The 19,434-nt window shown below is 47.7% G+C and overlaps 1 protein-coding gene across 11 annotated transcripts in view; it reads right to left on the bottom strand.

The window, feature by feature from the left end:
- UPF2 (UPF2 regulator of nonsense mediated mRNA decay) overlaps nucleotides 1–19,434 on the bottom strand; it is a 1,606,401-nt gene that overhangs the window by 1,183,097 nt on the left and 403,870 nt on the right. For all 11 annotated transcript variants that reach the window (XM_086919968.1, XM_086919955.1, XM_086919976.1 and 8 more), the window contains one exon: nucleotides 2,377–2,462. In XM_086919968.1, coding sequence (XP_086776094.1) covers nucleotides 2,377–2,462 — 86 coding nt within the window. The remainder of the gene's footprint in view (nucleotides 1–2,376; nucleotides 2,463–19,434) is intronic.

Below are 19,434 nucleotides of genomic sequence, written 5' to 3'. Positions count from 1 at the left end.
TGGAGAAGTTAATAAATGTGTTTTTTTCTACTAGCCAGGGAATTTTTAAATCTTTTCCATTTTTTCACTTTTTGCACACTCACTAGTGTTAGGTCCCTACACTTTCACTGACTCCTATACACCTACACATAGCCTCTGTCACATCTTAGTGCTCCCGCGTATTCCGTCTGGTCGTAGCACGCCCCGTCCCGTTATAGGGGCGGGAAGACCCCTATGATGAAGCATGACTCTATTTGGTTTTTTAGAGTGTGAGGGGTATTTTAACAAGCACATTGTGCTCCCATCTTCCCATGTGTAAGAGAGAGCCTAGCACCCTGGTGGAAACGGTAAAAAGTATATATATAAAAATTTTCACCCATTCACTTTTTTGATAGAATCTCTGTGGTTGTAAAAGCTTACTTTGGAGGGTGATTCTATCAGTACCTCTGCGCTTCTCCCTTTTGGTTTGGATAGATTTGTGGGTTCCCAGACGTTTAAGATACACCTTCGAGCCTCCGGCTGCAAGTCCACCCCCAACACCGACCTCAGTGTGTGGTGTTTGTCCCTCCAATAGTGTTGTATCCGCTGACAGTGCCATAGTGTGTGGATGAATGTTCCCAGTTCCCCACATCCTCTTCTATACTCCCCACTTTCCGCCCTGCCCATCCGAACCAAACCAGGACCCGTTATATAAATCCTATGTAATATTTGAAGCTGTACTAATCTCAGCCTAGTTTGGATCGCCACTATGCGTGGGGAGAAGACCGCCTCTCGCCAGTCCTCATCGTCCAGTTCTAGACCGTCCCTGGTCCAGTGTCGCCTGGGGGCCTGCAACAGGTCTTCCATGTTGTTTATCGGCTTTCTATACACTAGGGATATGGTCTTTTCTAGGAGGTGCCCGTCTAGCACTCTATCCTCTAGGGGAGAGGCCTCCGGGAGCTCCACATCACTGGGGACATGGGTGAGTAAGGCATGTTGGATCTGTAGATAACGGAAGTGCTCTGCGTCCAACAAGTTATACTGACTCTTAAGTGACGCAAATGATTGTACTGTTCCACCTCTCCAGATGTCTTTAATACGGGTAATGCCGATAAGGTCCCACTTATCAAAACCCTTAAATTTCCAGAGGTTACCCAGTTTCTCTGAGCTCCACAGTGGTGTGGCTAAGGTGAGTTTACCCTCCCATTTGAGATGTTTAATGACTACATGCCAAACGTGAACTGAATGTGAGGTAGGGCTAGTTAGTGGGTATCGACCGGGTTTAACGTATAACGCTCTAGTATAGTCCCCCCAGGAAGCTGCCATCTGTCCATTGCGTATCCGGGGTCACTTGGATGCCCGTAGATCCCGTGATTAATAGCAGCCAGTTGAGACGCCCAGTAGTACTTTTTAAGGTCTGGCAGCTAATTCCGCCGTCATACCAGTGAAGGGTCAGTTTGGAGAACGCTATTCGAGGTCTCTCCTCCCAGAGTAACTGTCTCTGAAGGCACTCTATCTCTTTAAAATAGGTCGCCGGGACTGGATCCATCATGTTTCGGAGCGCGTATAAAAAACGCAGGCGGTACATCATTTTAAAAAGGGCCGCCCAGCACAGCATGGACAGCGGAAAAGCACTCCAGTGCGCAACGTCCCTCCTAAGTCTCTGTATAGGAGGGTCCAGATTCCGAGAGTACCGGAGCTTCGAGTCTAGTGTAACAAACATTCCAAGATACCGGAACCTGTCAGATGCGACCTGGAGCGGGAAACCCCGAGATATAACTGGCGGTGCCCCCTTAAGGACGTAGACCATTGATTTGAGCCAATTCACTGTGAATCCGGAGTACCTGCCAAATATGTCCAGCACGTCAAGGAGGCAGCTCACTGAACCTCTGGGGTTAGTTAGGTGTAGGAGAACGTCATCCGTGTACAATGATATCTTGTCCTCCCAGTCCAGGGACCACCTCCTCTCGCGAATAGACCGATCCTGCCTAACCCAGGTCGCCAATTATTCCCTCTGGATTACTGTCTCTCCTAGACCCTTTTCTTCATATACCCAGTGTCACATCAGTCCTTTGAGGCAGCCTCTGGGCTGTGTAAATCTCACTACAAAAGAGTAAATCCTATGAAAAAGTATGCCTCTTTCAATTAATTAAACTGCTCAAGCATGCATAGCAAAGAGAACCGTCAATGTTTTTATCATCACAGTTGGAACAAGGGCTGTAACTGAGCAAAGAGATACTGATGATCTACACAAAATATACTTTACCCCTGGCTTTCTTCTCATTTATCACGTTCCTATATGGACTAGATTACTGACATTTTGAATATAGATCTGCAGATATGAATACAAGCAGAACACATCAAAAGATCAATGAAAACGGCTGTTAATAGTCATGTCAATTACAACCACTTTCCTACCTTTGTCGGGGCACTATAAAAAGTGCTCGCACCAACTTCCTTCGATTGGCTTTAGTATTCATGTTCATACAGAAATCCATTGCTGCCTAGAATGAAAAGATTGAAAAAAAGGTATTGCTCTGTGACAGGTTCCAAATTACAAAGACTATACCCTCCAAAATGTTTAATCTTTTGACTAAATAGCACTAATGTTTAACAGAATTAATTCACTTATGTGCCACAAAACAGTGTGGAACTTGGGTATTAAAGTGAAGAGGTTTCGCACAGAACTGGATAATTACAAAAGGAACAGAACTATATATATATATATACATATCACAGTATTGGCGCTGTAACAACAAGGTCACCGTGTAGTGACCGAAACGCGTCATGCTGGCGATTGCGTGTGAATAAACCACCTTGAATTTACTTTCTGCGCTGTGGAGTGGTCTGTACCTGTGGTTTCTGTTGGTGCGGATTGGATTTCTGTCCATTTTCTAAAGTAGCGGAGCAGGACTGTGAACCGTATATATATATATATATATATATATATATATATATATATATATATATATATATATATATATATATATATATATATATATATATATATCTCACAGTATTGGCGCTGTAACAACGTAGGCAGTCTTGGATTTATCCAATGAGAATTTTAAAATGATATGTATTTATTATTTTATGAATACTATGACATTTAGCACTTTACATGTTTTCAGATGTTTTTTAAACATGTGTATGTAAATTAAGTGTGTCATATACTAATCTGCCTCAGTAGACTAGAACTACAAAACGATCATTATAGCAACTACAGTCTGTTGTTACTGCCCATGATCATGTGACCCGTGATGTCAGAAACTGGGAGTGGTATTATTCACTTTAAATAGTAGATGGTGTGTTTTTTCACTTTTGACACAAGAACAAGGGCTTAAAATGCGTTGTGTTGGGTCACTTCAAATAAACATCTTTGCCCACTCGAAAACCTCGGAGGTTTGTGTCTTTCCTCGCTTGTCCGCCGCGGTGGAATCAGGAAGTGGTTAGAGTTTCCAGGATATATAGATATATATATATATATATATATATAGATAGATAGATAGATAGATAGATAGATATATTATTTTTTTATAGCACATTGAGGCCCATTGTTGGGGACGTGGCTTTATTCAGGGTCCAACAGCACAGCATGCTTCCTTTCCCTAATGTTTCGACACAGGTGGCCTTGATCACAGGGTGAAGTAGTTCCACAAAGTGCATTCATGCGTGCTTTACAAGGATTTGGGTCACATGACTGGAATTTACAAACTTCAGCTCCTATAGTGCATTGTAAGTTCTTAAAACGAAATGCATACTGAAAGTTCTCATTTTTTAAAAAAAATGTGTTCAATTCTTACTTGGCACACACCCTATTTATTCCATTGGAGTTTTCTGTTGAAGCCAGTCAGGTGAGTTGCAAATACTCCAAAGTGATGTTATTCTTATGCGTGGCCTGACAAAGCTTTGTTCCCCAGCACGATCGTAGCAGACCTCTGCTTCTACGGTAATGGGAGGAGTTCCAGTCATGTTTTGCGCGGTGTCCAGTAACGCGCTACAGAGGCCCCGTTTCATCAAGAGGCCCGGGCTTATCTGGTGTATGCTACGGCACTTTTTGTTGGTGCAAGGTATTGCAATAACCCGGTGCCCGCCTCCAAACACAGTGATATCCAGGGTGGCTGCATAGCAGGCTGTGACTTCACGGCGGATGGAAATCAGCATGGTCGTTTTGATCCATGCCCGGCTGATTGCTGTGAATGCGAGGCAGGAACGTAAATGGGACCGGAGAGGCACTTAGCATTTATATTCTCCTGCATTTTGACTGTGTTAGCTCTTTCAAGACTGCCACATATCACAATTTCATTCGGACACCCCATAGGCAGCACTTACCTGGACAATGGATTCTGGGGCTTGTAGTTGCGATGATCTGCAAGCAGTGATTGAACGAAGGGGGTGTGGCGACCCAAAACCAATGGGATAGTGGCGGGGGCAGTATGTAAGAGTGAACCAGTCACCAGGAAAATTTAAAGGCATCTGAGGAAGGCCGTTTCAGATATACAGCCAGTTATTTTAAAGGTCTTTTTTTCTCCATTTCCTGTCACATGTTTACAAGGATTCTGGTCCTTGTAGTTCAAAGTTATTTGACTTCAGTAAACAGTTCGTGCACATATGATCAACCTGACACATAATTTTTGTTTCCAGACCCGGTCCTCTTATTTATTCATATTTATAATTGTTCTGCCTTCCAATAGGCTTTGTTAATTATTTTTCTTTTAATATGTTCTTTATCTCATTCTTATATGCAAACATTTCTCAGGTCCATTATTGTTTATAGATGCACGTATAATTCCTCCGACTGATTTAATCCATTTGGATGCAGCGTCCTGAGGTTCAGAATAAATCTCGATTCCACTTGCCTCAGTTTTCTCTCACGGTCGCCCCCGCGTTCTCCTTTTGGAATTGTCTGTATGCCATAAAATTTAAGTTTTTGCCAATCTCCTTGATGGAATTGTTCCATATGTTTGGCTATGGCATTGGAGCGGTCCTTGTGGATTGTTGCCCGCATATGTTGCAGGATTCGGATTTTTAATTCCACTGTTGTACTGCCCACATACAACATTGTAAAACAAACAGAATTGCCAGTACTGATATGAGTGGATTAAAGTGAACAAATAATCATCCAAAACTAGAAGAGAAATTCAAGAGTGGGAATTGCTAGTTAATAACTTAGCAAATTTTTCGAAAAAACATTTCTAACAGATTCTTTAGTTCATCATACAAAAAGGAATTCTCTTAAAAAGGACACATAGGACATTAGAATATAACTATACATCAATCATTCATTCAAAGTTACACGCATATCACAACCAAACATAACGCACTCAAACAATCAAAGGAAAAACACAAAGCATATAATACAATATATATACAAAACAATACAGGGAATTGGAGGGAAAAAAGCCAAGGTCTGCAAATATTTTACAATGGTATTAGGATAACTAATTTGTGCCTAGTACATTCCTATATATCAAACAAAGTAATCAAAACTCATTGGAATTGTTAATACTAGGTAATGTACAACATGGAGCTGCAGGGGAGATTCGTTAGATAACCAGCAGCTCTCGCAGACCAATGTGTGGCAGGGCCTACGCGTTTCGAATCCCACCAGATTATTGGGGATTCTCTTCAGGGCCTAATGAAGTATCAATTAGTGTGGATCATGAGCGTGTGGTAAGGACCGCAGTTTTTTGGAAACGTGAATCTGGGTCTTTTACATGAAGTAGAGAATCTCTTTTCAAATGTGTCCGTAGGAAGATGGTTGAACGCTGCCGGGTGGTGAACGGGGACCCGTAGTGTGACGAATTTTCGTTTCGGGGCCGGACAGGGATAACAATAGTTCCGCAACCGACTCTGTGTTCGTGCTGCTGTAGAGGTTTCCTGCTACTATGGAGGGCTCTTGACGACTTCATCCTCTAGCTGGCCGTCAACATTGATAAGATTGCTTTCATTGAGGCTGATGTTGCTGCTAATAAAGGGTTTGGACCCTCTGTTGGAGGAACAAATGATCTTGCATGTGATACTTTTTCTTCTTCTCCAACATGAAAAACTTCAGGGAGTCCTGACCCTGGTGCGGACGCTCCGCACGAAGCAAAGGTTCCTCCTGAGGAATCGTGACCCCGCCTCCAGCTGCCACTGCCTCCGCGAGGTCGCGGCTCCTAGTGACTGCCGTTTTGATCTGTCTGCTCCTCCCTTTCTCTGCTTTCCCCCCGTGTTTTGTTATTTTTTGTAGGGTCTGCCTGCTGGTTTCTTCGTTCTCCAGCACCCTACCGCCGTCTGTATTTCACCGGATTCCCGCCGAGCCCCCCCGTGGCCCGCCCACTTGCCTGTGCATCCCTTCCCATTCGCCGCCCGCTCCCGTCTCCCAGCTGCCCCTCCCTCCCTCTTCACCTCTTATGGAGCACGCAGCCAGGACGCGCAGCGGGCGCGCCGATTGTGCGCCGAAGGCGCGCAAAGGCAAGCCCGTCTACGCCCGTCCGCGCCTGGACCGCGCCCAGTGCCAGGACCCCTGGCTCTCGACGATGCCAGCCCACCCGACAGACTTACAACACCGCCACCCTCTCAACACCGATCGGAACCCCGCCTGCTACCGAGCCACCCCGAAACGCACCAACTTCACCTGCCAAGCCTGCAAATTCACCTGCCTCCGATCCTGCACCGCACCCGTCAAGCCAAGCACCAGTAACAACCACCTCAAGTACGTCCTGCTCAACACCCGCTCCGTACACAGGCACGCCGTCGAACTCTGGAACCTCCTTGACACAACATCACCAGACGTCGCCTTCCTCACAGAAACCTGGATGAACGCCTCCTCAGCCCCCGACATCGCCATAGCCATCCTGGATGGCTACAAAATCACCCGGAGGGACCGCGTCAACCAAACCGGAGGAGGCATCGCCATTGTCCACAGAAACACCATCCGCATCACAACCAAATCCGACGACACCCTTACCGCCGCCGAGCACCTTCACTTCCAGATACACACCGACCCCAAGACCACCCTCAGAGGCACTCTCATCTACAGACCCCCGGGACCACGCACACAATTCAGCGAAGCCATCGCAGACTTCGTCAGTCCACACACCCTCACCTCCTCAGACTACATCCGCTAGGGACCTCAACATCCACCTGGAGAACAATAAGGACTGCCACACCGCCACCCTGCTGGACAACCCCACCAACCTCGGACTCAAGCAACTGGTGAACACCCACACCCACTACGCCGGCCACACGCTTGACCCCATCTTCTCCTCCAGCAAGCACATCTACTTCAGCCACACCACCGGACTACACTGGACAGATCACAGCTGCGTCCACTTCAGCTTCAGGAGAACCATGACCCACCACCACCCGCAACAGGTTCCCCGCAGAAGCTGGAGCAAGATCACTGCAGACCAGCTCACCACCGCCCTCAGCCAGAACCCACCCAATAACACGACGGACCACAACGAAACAGCCAGCAACCTCACACAGTGGCTCACCAACTGCGCCGACGACCTCGCACCACTGAAGAACCCTCCCAGCAGAACCGGCACCAGAAAAAACGCGTGGTTCACCAACGACCTCAAAAACTCCAAGAAAACCTGCCGCACCCTCGAGAAAGCCTGGTGCCACGACCAGACAACAGAAAAAATGACAGCCCTCAAGAAGGCCACCCGCAAACACCACCAGCTGATCCGCACCACCAAAAGGACAACATTCAAAGAACGACTGGACAACAACACCCACAACAGCAAGGAACTCTTCAGCATCGTTAAAGAGCTCTCCAACCCCAGCGCCTGCAACAACGAGATCACACCCTCGCAAGACCTCTGCGACTCACTCGCCTCGTTATTCCACTGCAAGATCGCCGACATACACAACAGCTTCGGCGCACAGACCACGCACCCAACCACGGAACCAACGCCCCCCACCACCACCCTCTGCACCTGGACCCCTGTCAGGACGGAAGACACCACCCGCTTGATGAACACCATCCACTCCGGCTCCCCAACCGACCCCTGCCCACACCACATCTTCAACAAAGCCGACTCCATCATCGCACCCCAACTCCGGATCATCATGAACAGCTCCTTCGCATCCGTCACCTTCCCGAAGAGTTGGAAACATGCCGAGCTGAGCGCCCTCCTGAAGAAACCCACCGCGGACCCCACGGACCTCAAGAACTTCCGCTCCATCTTGCTCCTCCCCTTTCCGGCCAAAGTCATCGAGAAGACCGTCAACAAACAACTCTCCGCCTTCCTCGAGACAAACGGATCCCTCGACCCCTCACAGTCCGGTTTCCGAGCAAACCACAGCACCGAGACCGCTCTCATCGCAGCTACCGACGACATCAGGTCCCTGCTCGACAACGGGGAAACAGCTGCCCTCATCCTCCTGGACCTCTCAGCAGCCTTCGACACTGTATGCCACCGCACCCTGATACAGCGCCTCAGCAACACCGGAATCCAAGGAGCGGCCCTGGAGTGGATCATCTCGTTCATCGCCGGAAGAACCCTGAGAGCCCGCCTCCCCTGTTGCGAACCGCGGCCATCGAAGTAATCTGTGGCGTTCCGCAAGGATCCTCACTCAGCCCCACCCTCTTCAACGTCTACATGAGACCTCTCGCAGCCATCGCACGCCAACACAACCTTAACATCATATCCTCCACCGACGACACCCAGCTCATCCTCTCCCTCACCAACGACCCCGCCACCGCCAGAGCCAGCCTCCCTCTGAGAAAATTTTTGAAAAAATAGTGGGCAAATGGTGCATTTTCAAGCAAATTTGAGAAAGCAGGATGGCTAATAAAGCAATTGTGAATCTCTTCTAACGAAGACAGTGACTCGCAAAACTGGGTGTAAGCAAGGTTAAGTTTGTGCCTGAAACAAGAATATAATCATGCACACATTGACACATGCCCACAACCATTGTTGATGCATAATAACGTCCGTGCTGCTGATCTATTGCGGAACTGGTGGCCGATTGCCACCTGCGCCCTTAGTATCGCTATAATAAAATAAACATTAAAGATGAAAAAGTCAATCTTAGAAAACATGTTTCACATGTAGCGCATATGAATTATTTTAATGCACACCGTACCACAGAAGCGGGTATCTGGGTTATGTAAACGTGTCTCTCATACCTCCCCCTCATACTCTGCTTATAGTGCTGGAGTATGTAAATGTCTCCCATACCTCCCCCTCATACTCTGCCACAAACATGCATTAATAAACAAAGGATGACCGACATGTTCAAAAACAATCACATGCATAGAAATATGTGACATTTCCAGACTCGAGCACACGCTCTCCCACACATATACACACACACACACAGAGAGGACTCAAAGAAGCGCCAGCATAATGGACGCAAATTCTCAGACACTCGCATACACAAAAGCTTGCACTCTACTAGACACAAAGGGAAATTGACTAACAAACACACAATGCTGAAACTAGACAAACTCTCCGGGAGCACCCCAAAACAAAAACGGAAGCACCTGCACTTTTGACAGTACACCCTCAAGTAACTGAAACCATATCTGCCCTGCTAGATGTTTTAAATACAACTGGCTTTAAACTTGCACACAGCTGTGAAAAAAATATGCAAAGCAAATGCAGAAACCATCGCAGGCAGACAAACACACTCAACAACTCCTACACAAAGAAAAAGGTTCAGAAACAAAAAAAACAGGAAGGCAAATAAATGCAGGCTGGAAAGCCTAAACATGAATGTAAACAGACATGGACCCAGGAGCACACAGTATAAACCGGTGCACACACATGCAGACAAACTCCGATAAGAAACAAGAACACAAAAAGAAACACGACCAAATACCCCTACACAGAACAGAGGTACAAGCACTGAGAGAGAAAAAATACACAAATCAGTGCACGCACATGGGCAGATGCGCATACAAAAAACACACAATCACAGACACACATACAGAGGCCAATGCATCCGGGCAAGTGCAAGAAATATAGTACCTGACATAAAAATTATAGTCACAAACATGCTCAAAAACAGTCAAAGAAATGCCTGGATGAAAGTAACATGAATGAGGAAAAAAGAAAAAGTGTGCCACCTTGCTAACACAAACACACAACATGCTAACAACACAACATACTAACACAAAAAAACAGGTAGCGTAGGGACGTGCATGTTAAATACTACCACACCATGCCAAGAGGCAATTGGGAGCAAATCCGAAGGTACCAACTCATTGAGACACACACACACACACAACAGTATGAAAGCACATATAGGGAAAGACACAGGGATGCGCGCACAGCCATTCATGCCGACCCCACCATTTGTGCGTGCAGTATGTGCCGGTAGACTGCAGGCAGGGTGGGGCTCCCAGAAGCCTGTCCTTGCGGTATCCTGCCACAAGATCAAGTAAATCCCCTGATAGCAGTGTCACTTAAATTATGTAACTACGCCTCCTTCCTTCCTGTTTCCTCCCTCCCTTCCTTCCACCTTTCCTTCCTTTCTGTTTCCTCCCATTCCTTCCACCTCTCGTTGCTTGTTTCCTCACTTTCTTCCACCTTTCCTTCCTTTCTGTTTCCTCCCTCCCTTCCGTCCACATTTTGTTACTTTCTGTTTCTTCTCCTTCCATCTTTCGTTCCTTCCTTCCTTCCACCGCTCCTTCCAATATCCATTCCTTGACCCCCATCCCTATATGTTACATGTATGAGCAGCTATCAGAAAACCTGGTGATGGAAACTGCCCATAAACAACTCAGTGACATTTTAGTGGCACGAGGGCAATCCTTGTCTGTGGCTGATAAAGATAATAGTGGGGAGGGGGAGGGCGGGCTCATGACGCCACTGGCTGAGCAGAAGGTGCTTTATCTGCATATCGATTTAAAATGTCAGGTCTGACTCACAGAGCCAAATGGCTGGCATTTGTCATTTCAATTTTCACTTGCAAATGGCTCAATTTATGATGGCAAACTCGCTTTTGGGTTTCACAAGCGGCGAAATTCGGGCAAAATAGGCCTGTTTGCTGTACCAGTGCTTATGAGTAAATCCTCTCCAGGGGCAGGGCGTGGGAGTTCCAGGGTGGACATGCTCATGAAAATGTAGAAAATATAGAGTAATCAGGAAATCAGAGATTTATTTCAGGCAGGGGCAGGAGTTAACCAATTTAGGTGTGCCAATGAGAGGAAAAATATTTTCCCAAAGGAGGATCAAAAATAATAAAATGCACTTGTGCTCACGCAAAGGCATTTTTTCTGCACAATTGAATAATGTGTACCATTACTCATGCAGCCCTCACTCCTCCCCCCCCCCCCCCCCCCCCCTCGTGTGTGGCAGCCCGGAGCATCTCACAGCCGCACCAGAGCACTTCGCACGTCTTTAAAGACCTTGCGCATGTTAATAGGGCTTTGTTGTTTTTCACCACTTCTAAGGGCCCCTGCAGCTCGACTCTGCCGATTCCCGGCAGAAGCCATCTCATCGCGCGACACACCTACGGCTTCGGCGCGACACAGTAATGTGTCGCGCCACACAGTTTGGAAATCATCTGATGGAGATTTCTACCTGCAGATTCCATACCTATGAATTAGATACCCAGGCCATACCATCCCGGCAGTGGGCTGCGGACCAAAACCTTAAACTAGAAAGTCCTGCAGTACCAAGTGGGCAAAGTGCTTGTCACTGCGGACCTGACCATCCAGGCAGTAGTGTTTTGCAAATATGCATAATGATGCCCACGCTGCCGCCAGACAGATGTGTAGAACTGGGACACCCCAAGCCAAGGCCTTAGTTGCAGCCTTTTCCCTGGTGTAATGGGCCCTTATTCCCTCAGTGAGCTGCTTCTTTGCCAGGGCATAGCAGATCTTAATGCAGATAACTTCCCAACAAGATATGGTCCTTTTCTGCACTGCCCTCCCCTTCTTTGCTACCACGTACCCCACAATCATTTGGAATTCTTTTGTGCATTCAGGGTAGAACAACGCCGCTATTTTTGGGTCCAGTCGGTGGAGACCCTCCTCTTCCTTAAAGAGATGTGGGAGAGCAAAGAGGGTGTGCAACGTGATGGATTGACCTAGGTAGAATGGGGTCGCAACCTTTCAGCAAAAAAGAAGCCCGGGTGCGAAGCACCACTTTGTACGGAAAGAACATTATAAAGGGAGGCAAGCAAGATAAAGCTTGCAACTCACTCACCCTCCGGGCCGATGTCATCTCCACTAAGAAGGATGCTTTAACAGCTGGAGGGGACAATTGTGTAGAGGCTCAAAGGGAGCACACGTCAGGTAGGTGAAAGACCACATTAAGGTCCCACTGTGGCATAACAAAGGGCGTGAGTGGAAACAAGTGAGTCAGCCCTGGGCAAGGGCTAGAATGAATAATAGGACAGTAGAAAGAGAAGCAGAAAGAGGGTCAATAGACCTTTCTGTACAGTACAATACAAATTTCGGGCAACAACAGACTTATACCATCTTAGTGGAGGGCCCCCTGGCCACCAGAATAACATTACAAACCTCGGGAGGAAGGTCAAAAGCCATCAACTGCTGGTCAGTTTCGGTGGAGAACCCTTACCTGCTGCTGCAACAGAAGATCCTCTCAAAGGGGCAGCCTGATCGGAGGATTGATGCTCATCTTCAGAAACTTTGGATAGAAGACTCTCCTCGCCCAGTCTGGAGTCACAAGAATGACTTGGACCCGGTCACTCCTGATCTTCTTCAGAACCCTGGGCATGAGAGGTATAGGAGAAAAACGTACAGCAGGCCAGAGCTCCACTAGCGACGAAAGGAGTCACTGAGCGATAGCAGCCTTGGAAACTCCAGCATGCAGTATTGCTGACACTTCACATTCTCTTTGGAGCTGAACAAATCTAAGAAAGATTCATCTGCTCTGGCATTTAAAGAAGCATCCAGATGTTGAACCATCAGGGTTATGCCCTGCTGTTCCAGCCATGTCCAGAGGATAGGGTTTCTTGACAAAGGGTCCACGACCCAACCCCATCCTGCTTGTTGCAGTACCACATGGTGGCGTCCGTGAACACCTGCACTAGCTTACCCTTCACAGAGGGAAGAAATGCTCTCAATGCGAATCGAATCGCTCTGAGCTCCAACAGATTTATGGGAAGCCCTGCCTCAGGTGGAGATCTCAGCTGGAGACCAGTTTCCCCTGATCTCCACCTCCCCCAAATGGCCGCCCATCCCACAGATGACCGATCTGTTACCACCATGAATACTAGTTGAGGAAGGGAGAGGGGTCTGCCGTTGACCCGATCACGGATTGTCAACCACCACTGCAGATTTCCTGCAGTTTCTTCCGAGATGTGGACCATGTCTGTGAGATTTCCTCAATGCTGTGCCCACTAAAACAATAGGTCCCACTGCAGAGTTCGCATACGCCACCTGGCATGCTTAATGAACAGGATCCAGCAGGCCAGGAGGCCATGAGGCTCAACAGCCTCAGAGTCAGTCTCACAGAAATCCAAGATAGAGGCCGAAACATCTGAATCATAACCTGAATATCCTGGACTCACTGCTCAGGAGGATAGGCCCGAAACTGCAGAGTCCAGAACTGCTCCGATGAAAATACGCATCTGAGAAGGAGTCAGGTGTGACTTCAGCACGTTTATAGAGAACGCCAGCGAATGCAGGAGGTTCGCCGTAGTCTGAAGGTGGGAGATGACTGGCGAGGGCGCCTTCGACAACCAATCTTCACCCTTAACCTGCGACCATCGCCATCGCCCTGGTGAACACCCGAGGGGCACTAGTAAGTCTGAAGGTGAGCACGGTAAACTAAGCGCACGCTGCCTACCTTGAACCGCAAGTAACGCCTGTGGCCCAGCAGGATGGGAATGTGAAAACATGCATCCTGTAGGTCCAACGTTACCATCCAGTCTGCTTGAGCTAGGGCAGGCAAAACCTGAGCTAGAGTGAGCGGATGTATGTCGTTACAACGCATACTTTTACTCCGCGTACCATTACAACGCGGTATTTACAACGCATACCGCTACAACGCATAGCGCTTTGGGGTGCTGGATAGTGGTAAGTATAATTTACTATTCTAACTCCAGTCCCCGTGGACCCTAGGGAAGGTGTTGGATAGTAAATTAAACTTACCTCTTATCCTAGAGCGCCCCCCAGCGCAATGCGTTGTAACAGTATGCGTTATAATGCCTGCGTTGTAGTGGTAGTGCGGAGTAAAAAATGCGTTGTAACAGGTGAATACCGAGTGAGCATCTTGAACTTCTCCTTGAGGAAGAGATTAACGGTCCAAAGTTCTAAGATATGCTGCACTTCTTTGTTCTTCTTTGGAATCAGAAAGTAGCGGGAATAACAACCGCTGTCTACGTCTGAAGTGCCATATCCAATGCATTAAGGATGAGAGCTGCAGAGAGTGGGTGCCCCCTGTTTTTGGAGGTAATACATGGCAGTCATATTGTCTGTTTTGACCAGGACTACCTTGCCCTGTGTCGCCTGAACAAAGGCACTGCTAGCTATGTGAAAGGCTAGGAGCTCTGCATGACTGATCTGGCATCATCTTTGAAGAGGGGAACACAATCTTGAATTGTTAGGATTTGAGGATGCACCCCGCACACGGAGAGTAAGGCATCTGTGGTGATGGTCACTTGGGGAATGGAGTCCATAAAGGGTTTGCCCTGCAACAAGCTGATGCTGTTCCATCACTGTAGAGTGATGGGTATTTGCCCTTAACACAATATCTTCCCAGTAACCCTCCACCTGTGACCACTGTGCTTAAAGGCACTCCTGTAGCCTATGCATGTGGAATATGACAGGGGAACCTAATGGCTACGGAATAAGCCATCTACGTAGGAGGAGCATGACTGTTCTGAGTCTGAGTGTACAATTTGGCTGAAGGAGAGGAAGCAGCTGCTATAAATCTAGCACTCTTTCGTGCATGGAATACCCTTTGCTGGTGACAGCATTTAGGATGGACTTGAGAAAAGGCTGCCCTTGAAAGCATTGGAGTTAAGACTGGTGGCATGTATGGTAAACTCCAAGCAGTGGAGGAGAAAGATGGAATCTAGAGTGTGGCCTAGTCACTGCAACCTGCATGTACTCTTGATCTGCCAATTGTACGTGCAAGGGAAAAAATGGTTGCCCCACCACCACTATGTATTTTATGAAGACCCTTGGGGCTGTGGTGCCCTCGAAAGGTAGCACTGAAATGGTAGTGTTAGACGCTTATGTTTATCAACAAGGACTAGCTGGGTGTGACCATATTATAGGACTCTGAACTGTATTGTCAGCAGGCACCTATTAGGTTTTTTATGAAGTCCTCACCCACTAACCTAGTTGGTGGCATGCTTCATCATCGGGCCCACCCAGTGACACCTAATGTGTCCCGGGTGTGCTTCGACGCCTGATTACAGCGGAGCAGGTATTTTACTGAGAGTGCAGTGTGGTGAATTGTGCAGTGAAGTTAAAACGGCTAAGCGGTGGTCCCAGTACCAGAGGGTGAATTAAACTTTAATAGTCTGGGCCTCCGTCAGCGGTTAATAACAAGGCAGGTGGATGTTATGGTGGCAAGATTAAGACCTCCTACATCCAGTTTGGGTCGACATGTTTCAGCCAGTGCCTTTAGTTATGCTGGCTTTCCTCAGGACCGTAAATAGTGCAAGTATAGGTTAAAAACGATAAAGTGAGTGTTTTCAGACTATGTGTTGCACTCACTAAGGTGCTATAAGTGTAAGAGGGGGATTGCCTCCTCAAGCATACCTGTACATATAACATGTATGACAAAACAAGACATACAGAAGAAAGAGTCATTTAACATATAGCCTAAGGTCACATAGATCACAAAATCGCCGGTTTTTAAGTGATGCGTGGGAGGGGTGGGGGGGACTAAAAACGGCGTAGGTGTAACAGTACTGGTGGTACTATTAGTGAAAGTTATCGCGAATTATCGTAGGCGTGGTGAGGCTAGAGAGCGAGCCTTGATGCCCCTTGGGGTTAAGTTCTTGCGCATTATAAATCACCATTCATTCATTCATTCACACACAATGTGACAGGCAGCGTAAGGACTGTATTCTCACGCTAACGATTTGTTGCTAGTGCTCCCTGGAGTGATTCGGCAAGGGAATTGACCCTAGAAAGAAAATGGGGGACCACAGGTAGTTAGGAAACCTGTAAGGAGAGAAGCGCTTACCCGGAAGATGCGTGGGTTGGTCATCATACTCACGGGATTCTAGGTCAAGACCTGCGGGCTACCTGTTGTGCCGTCATCAACCTCCAGAACCTGAGTGAGGGAGGCGGCGGTGTTTTTGTGTAATTGCCGGAACCTGGATGTGGGAGCAATGGTAGAGAGACTGCCAGCCCAGCTTTCGGGCCGGAGTGCGCATGTGCGTGTCGAAGACACGTGTTCGGTAGTGTGCGCATGCTCAGTAATGAGCAATTTCGGCGCATGCGCGGAGAGGCTCTTGTGCGTGTGTGCAGTCAGGATGCCAACACGCTACTACACATGTGCATAGAGAATTCTTTTAGTATGTCCACGCATTGCTAGTAGCGGTACAAAAGGGGGTGGTGATGGACGGATGTGTTTGCATATTCCACGCATTGCTAGTGCCTGGGTGGGGCTGGGGTCTGCATAATAGTCACAATGCGTGAGGGATATGTCTTGTACTCATTGTGTAGGAGGGCACACTTTGGTAAACTTTGTGTAGGAGGCCAAGTGTTAGACACTTATCATAAAGAGGAGGTAGTATTGATGAGCAGGAAGGAAAGTTATATTAAGGTAGGCATCCTTGAAGTCTAGCGCAGTAATGAAGTGTCTTTAAGCTTTATTGAGCAGAGGGAAGACATCCTGTAGGATTGCGAATTCAAAATGTTGAAAAAGGATGTACTGGTTGACGGATCCGAGATGAAGGATTACCTTGAGAGAGCCTCTTCCTTTCTGGGGATAAGGAAATATTGTGAGTAAACCATTTGCCTTAATGATGGGGAGGTGTAGGAGGTGGCGCAGTACATGGCGTACACTTATTTAAGTAATGCACCTTGAACTAATCCAGACAACCCTTATGGTGATTTTAGTAGTCATTGATAGCCTTTGAATGCTTTCAAAGTTGTAGTTGTGGAGAGCAGCCTTCAGGCTGATCTTGAAGGAGTGTTGAGAAGCTTGTTTTGCCAGTTTAATCTCTAGTGTAAGTTGGATTAAAAGAAAGTGCACAGGGTTTAGCAAACACAAGTCTATTTATTACACACACAATCACTAACACATTGGTATACCTCCTACCAAGAGATATCAACACAATACTCAAGAATACTTTAAAAGCAATCAGGTAAGTAGCACAAAATACAGTGGTCTCCAGTGGGAGACCAAACCATATATTACGAAAGTGGAAGGCAAACTGCAAAGGAGAATGGGACTTGGACTAGAAAACTCAGAGGTGCCGGGGACACCATGAACCACCCAGGATAAGTACACAGGAACCTCACAGAGGCTGTATGCAGAGTAGAAAAACAGCCATGTGCCCGATGGGAGTAAATTGTGAAGTCGCATTGCAGTTTTAAAAAAGAAGGACCCTTCCCAGAGGACCCTGAAGAAACCCTTTAGAGGACAGACGGTAGGAGAGCCACCTCGCCCGTGGATGCTTCAGGAACCAGATTACCTTTACCAGGGAAGCCAGGTGCATAGGGGTGAAGTGAAATAGGAACCTGGAGTAGACACCAATGGGAAACCTCAAAGATATTGTCTCTGGAGAAGACTGTGAAGGAGCACAATGGAATCCAAAGGTGGATTCTGGAAGTGAAGAACCTGCAAGCAGAGGGGACAATCTATGCCACTCTGAAGTGACAAGGAGGCATGGGAGCACAATGCCCACCGATGTCAAGAGGTTCTGAGGGATCGACAGTGACCTTGTCGCCGAAGCCAGGAGAACCAGGTGACACTGAGGAAGGCCAGGAGCTGTGCACGAGCTGACCCATGTCTGATATCGGTGAGTAGGTGTTCGGTATCCAGCGGGAGCACCAACAAGCCTGGGTAGCCGCAACTGGCGTGGAGGACGAAAAGTAGCAAACGTTGGGACCAACAAGGTCCAAGGGACTCACCAACAGCAGGAGAGTCAGAGCAGGCCCCTAGCAAGGAGGGGAGCACACTGGAGCAAAGGAGACCCTCGAAAGGACTCACAAGCCGAAGACACAAGAGGATCTTCGGCAGCTCACCATAAATGGAGGCCCACAATGCAAGGACTGCAGGGAGAATGCTGATCTTCAAGAAGTGTGGTGCTGGAGCTTCTTGTAGCCCGAAAATCTCTGAAGTGCAGATTCAACAAGACTTGGCAATGGCAAGTTAATGTGGTGCAGTGAGGGTTTGGTCCCAGCTGCCCCACAAGGGATTCTTTCCTCAAAATTAGTGAGAAGACAAGTTAGGCCTCGAGTGGTGCCTGCAGATGTAGGGGAGTGACTTCTTCACTCTAAGAGGGATTTCTTTAGGTGTATTTGATGCCCACAGGTCTGTTGAAGAACCTGGATGAAGCACAGATACAGACGACGCAGACGACTTGAATAACAGCGAGACAAACAAGTTACTTATCTTCGGTAAAGTTTTTTCTGGTGGATACAGTATCTGCCTGTGGATTCCTCACCTTGTGAATATCCCATGCGCCAGCAGCATTCGGACATTTTGTGTAGCTCGCCACGCCGACGAGGACGACGTCACATTAGCATTGCTCCACTCGCAGCTCCGCTGACGTCACCGGAGCCATAAGAGAGCCTCGTCAGCGCGATGACATCAGTTCCGCCCTTTTTTTCCGTGCCTTCGAGGCATGCGGACGGACCGACACAAATATATACAGTATACACAGTACACAGTATTCAAAAGAATACACACAGTGTGAAATCAATGCAGTAAAGCAAAAAGAATGATATACTTCCTTTGAAAGTAACAGCTAGAAAATATCACCATTGCAGGTAAACAAGGGTGGACAACGAGGAGGCGGGTGGGTAAGTGAGGAATCCACAGGCAGATACTGTATCCACCAGAAAAAGCGTTACCGAAGGTAAGTAACTTGTTCTTCTGATGGATACATCTGCCAGTGGATTCCTCGCCATGTGAATAGAGTTCCACAGCAGTCCCCACTCGTGGAGGAGGTTGTCCACCCTTCTATAGCAAAGTGACCATCCCTCCTCACCTCAGAATCTAAGCAGTAATGCTTTGCGAAAGTGTGGAGGGAGGCCCAAGTTGCCGCTCTACAAATGTCCTCCACCGGAACACCCCTAGATAAGGCAGATGTAGAGGACTTGGTGCTAGTAGAGTGAGCTCTTATACACTCTGGAGGATCCTTACCGGCCAAAGAGTAACAGATCTTGATGCACAAGATAATCCATCAGGGAAAGGGTGCGCTTGTGCACCGCTCTGCCTTTCCTGCAGCCAATGAAGCCCATGAAGAGCTGGTCATCCACACAAAAGTCTTTAGTCCTATTGAGGTAAAAACTCACCGCCCTTTTAGGGTCCAAGCGGTGAAGCTGCTTCTCTTCCTTGGAAGGGTGAGGAGGAGGATAGAAGGTAGGAA

The sequence above is a fragment of the Lissotriton vulgaris genome, chromosome 1_1, assembly GCF_964263255.1.
Source record: "Lissotriton vulgaris chromosome 1_1, aLisVul1.2, whole genome shotgun sequence".
NCBI classification, from domain to species: Eukaryota; Metazoa; Chordata; class Amphibia; order Caudata; family Salamandridae; genus Lissotriton; species Lissotriton vulgaris.
This window is presented reverse-complemented; position numbering and strand designations above follow the sequence as displayed.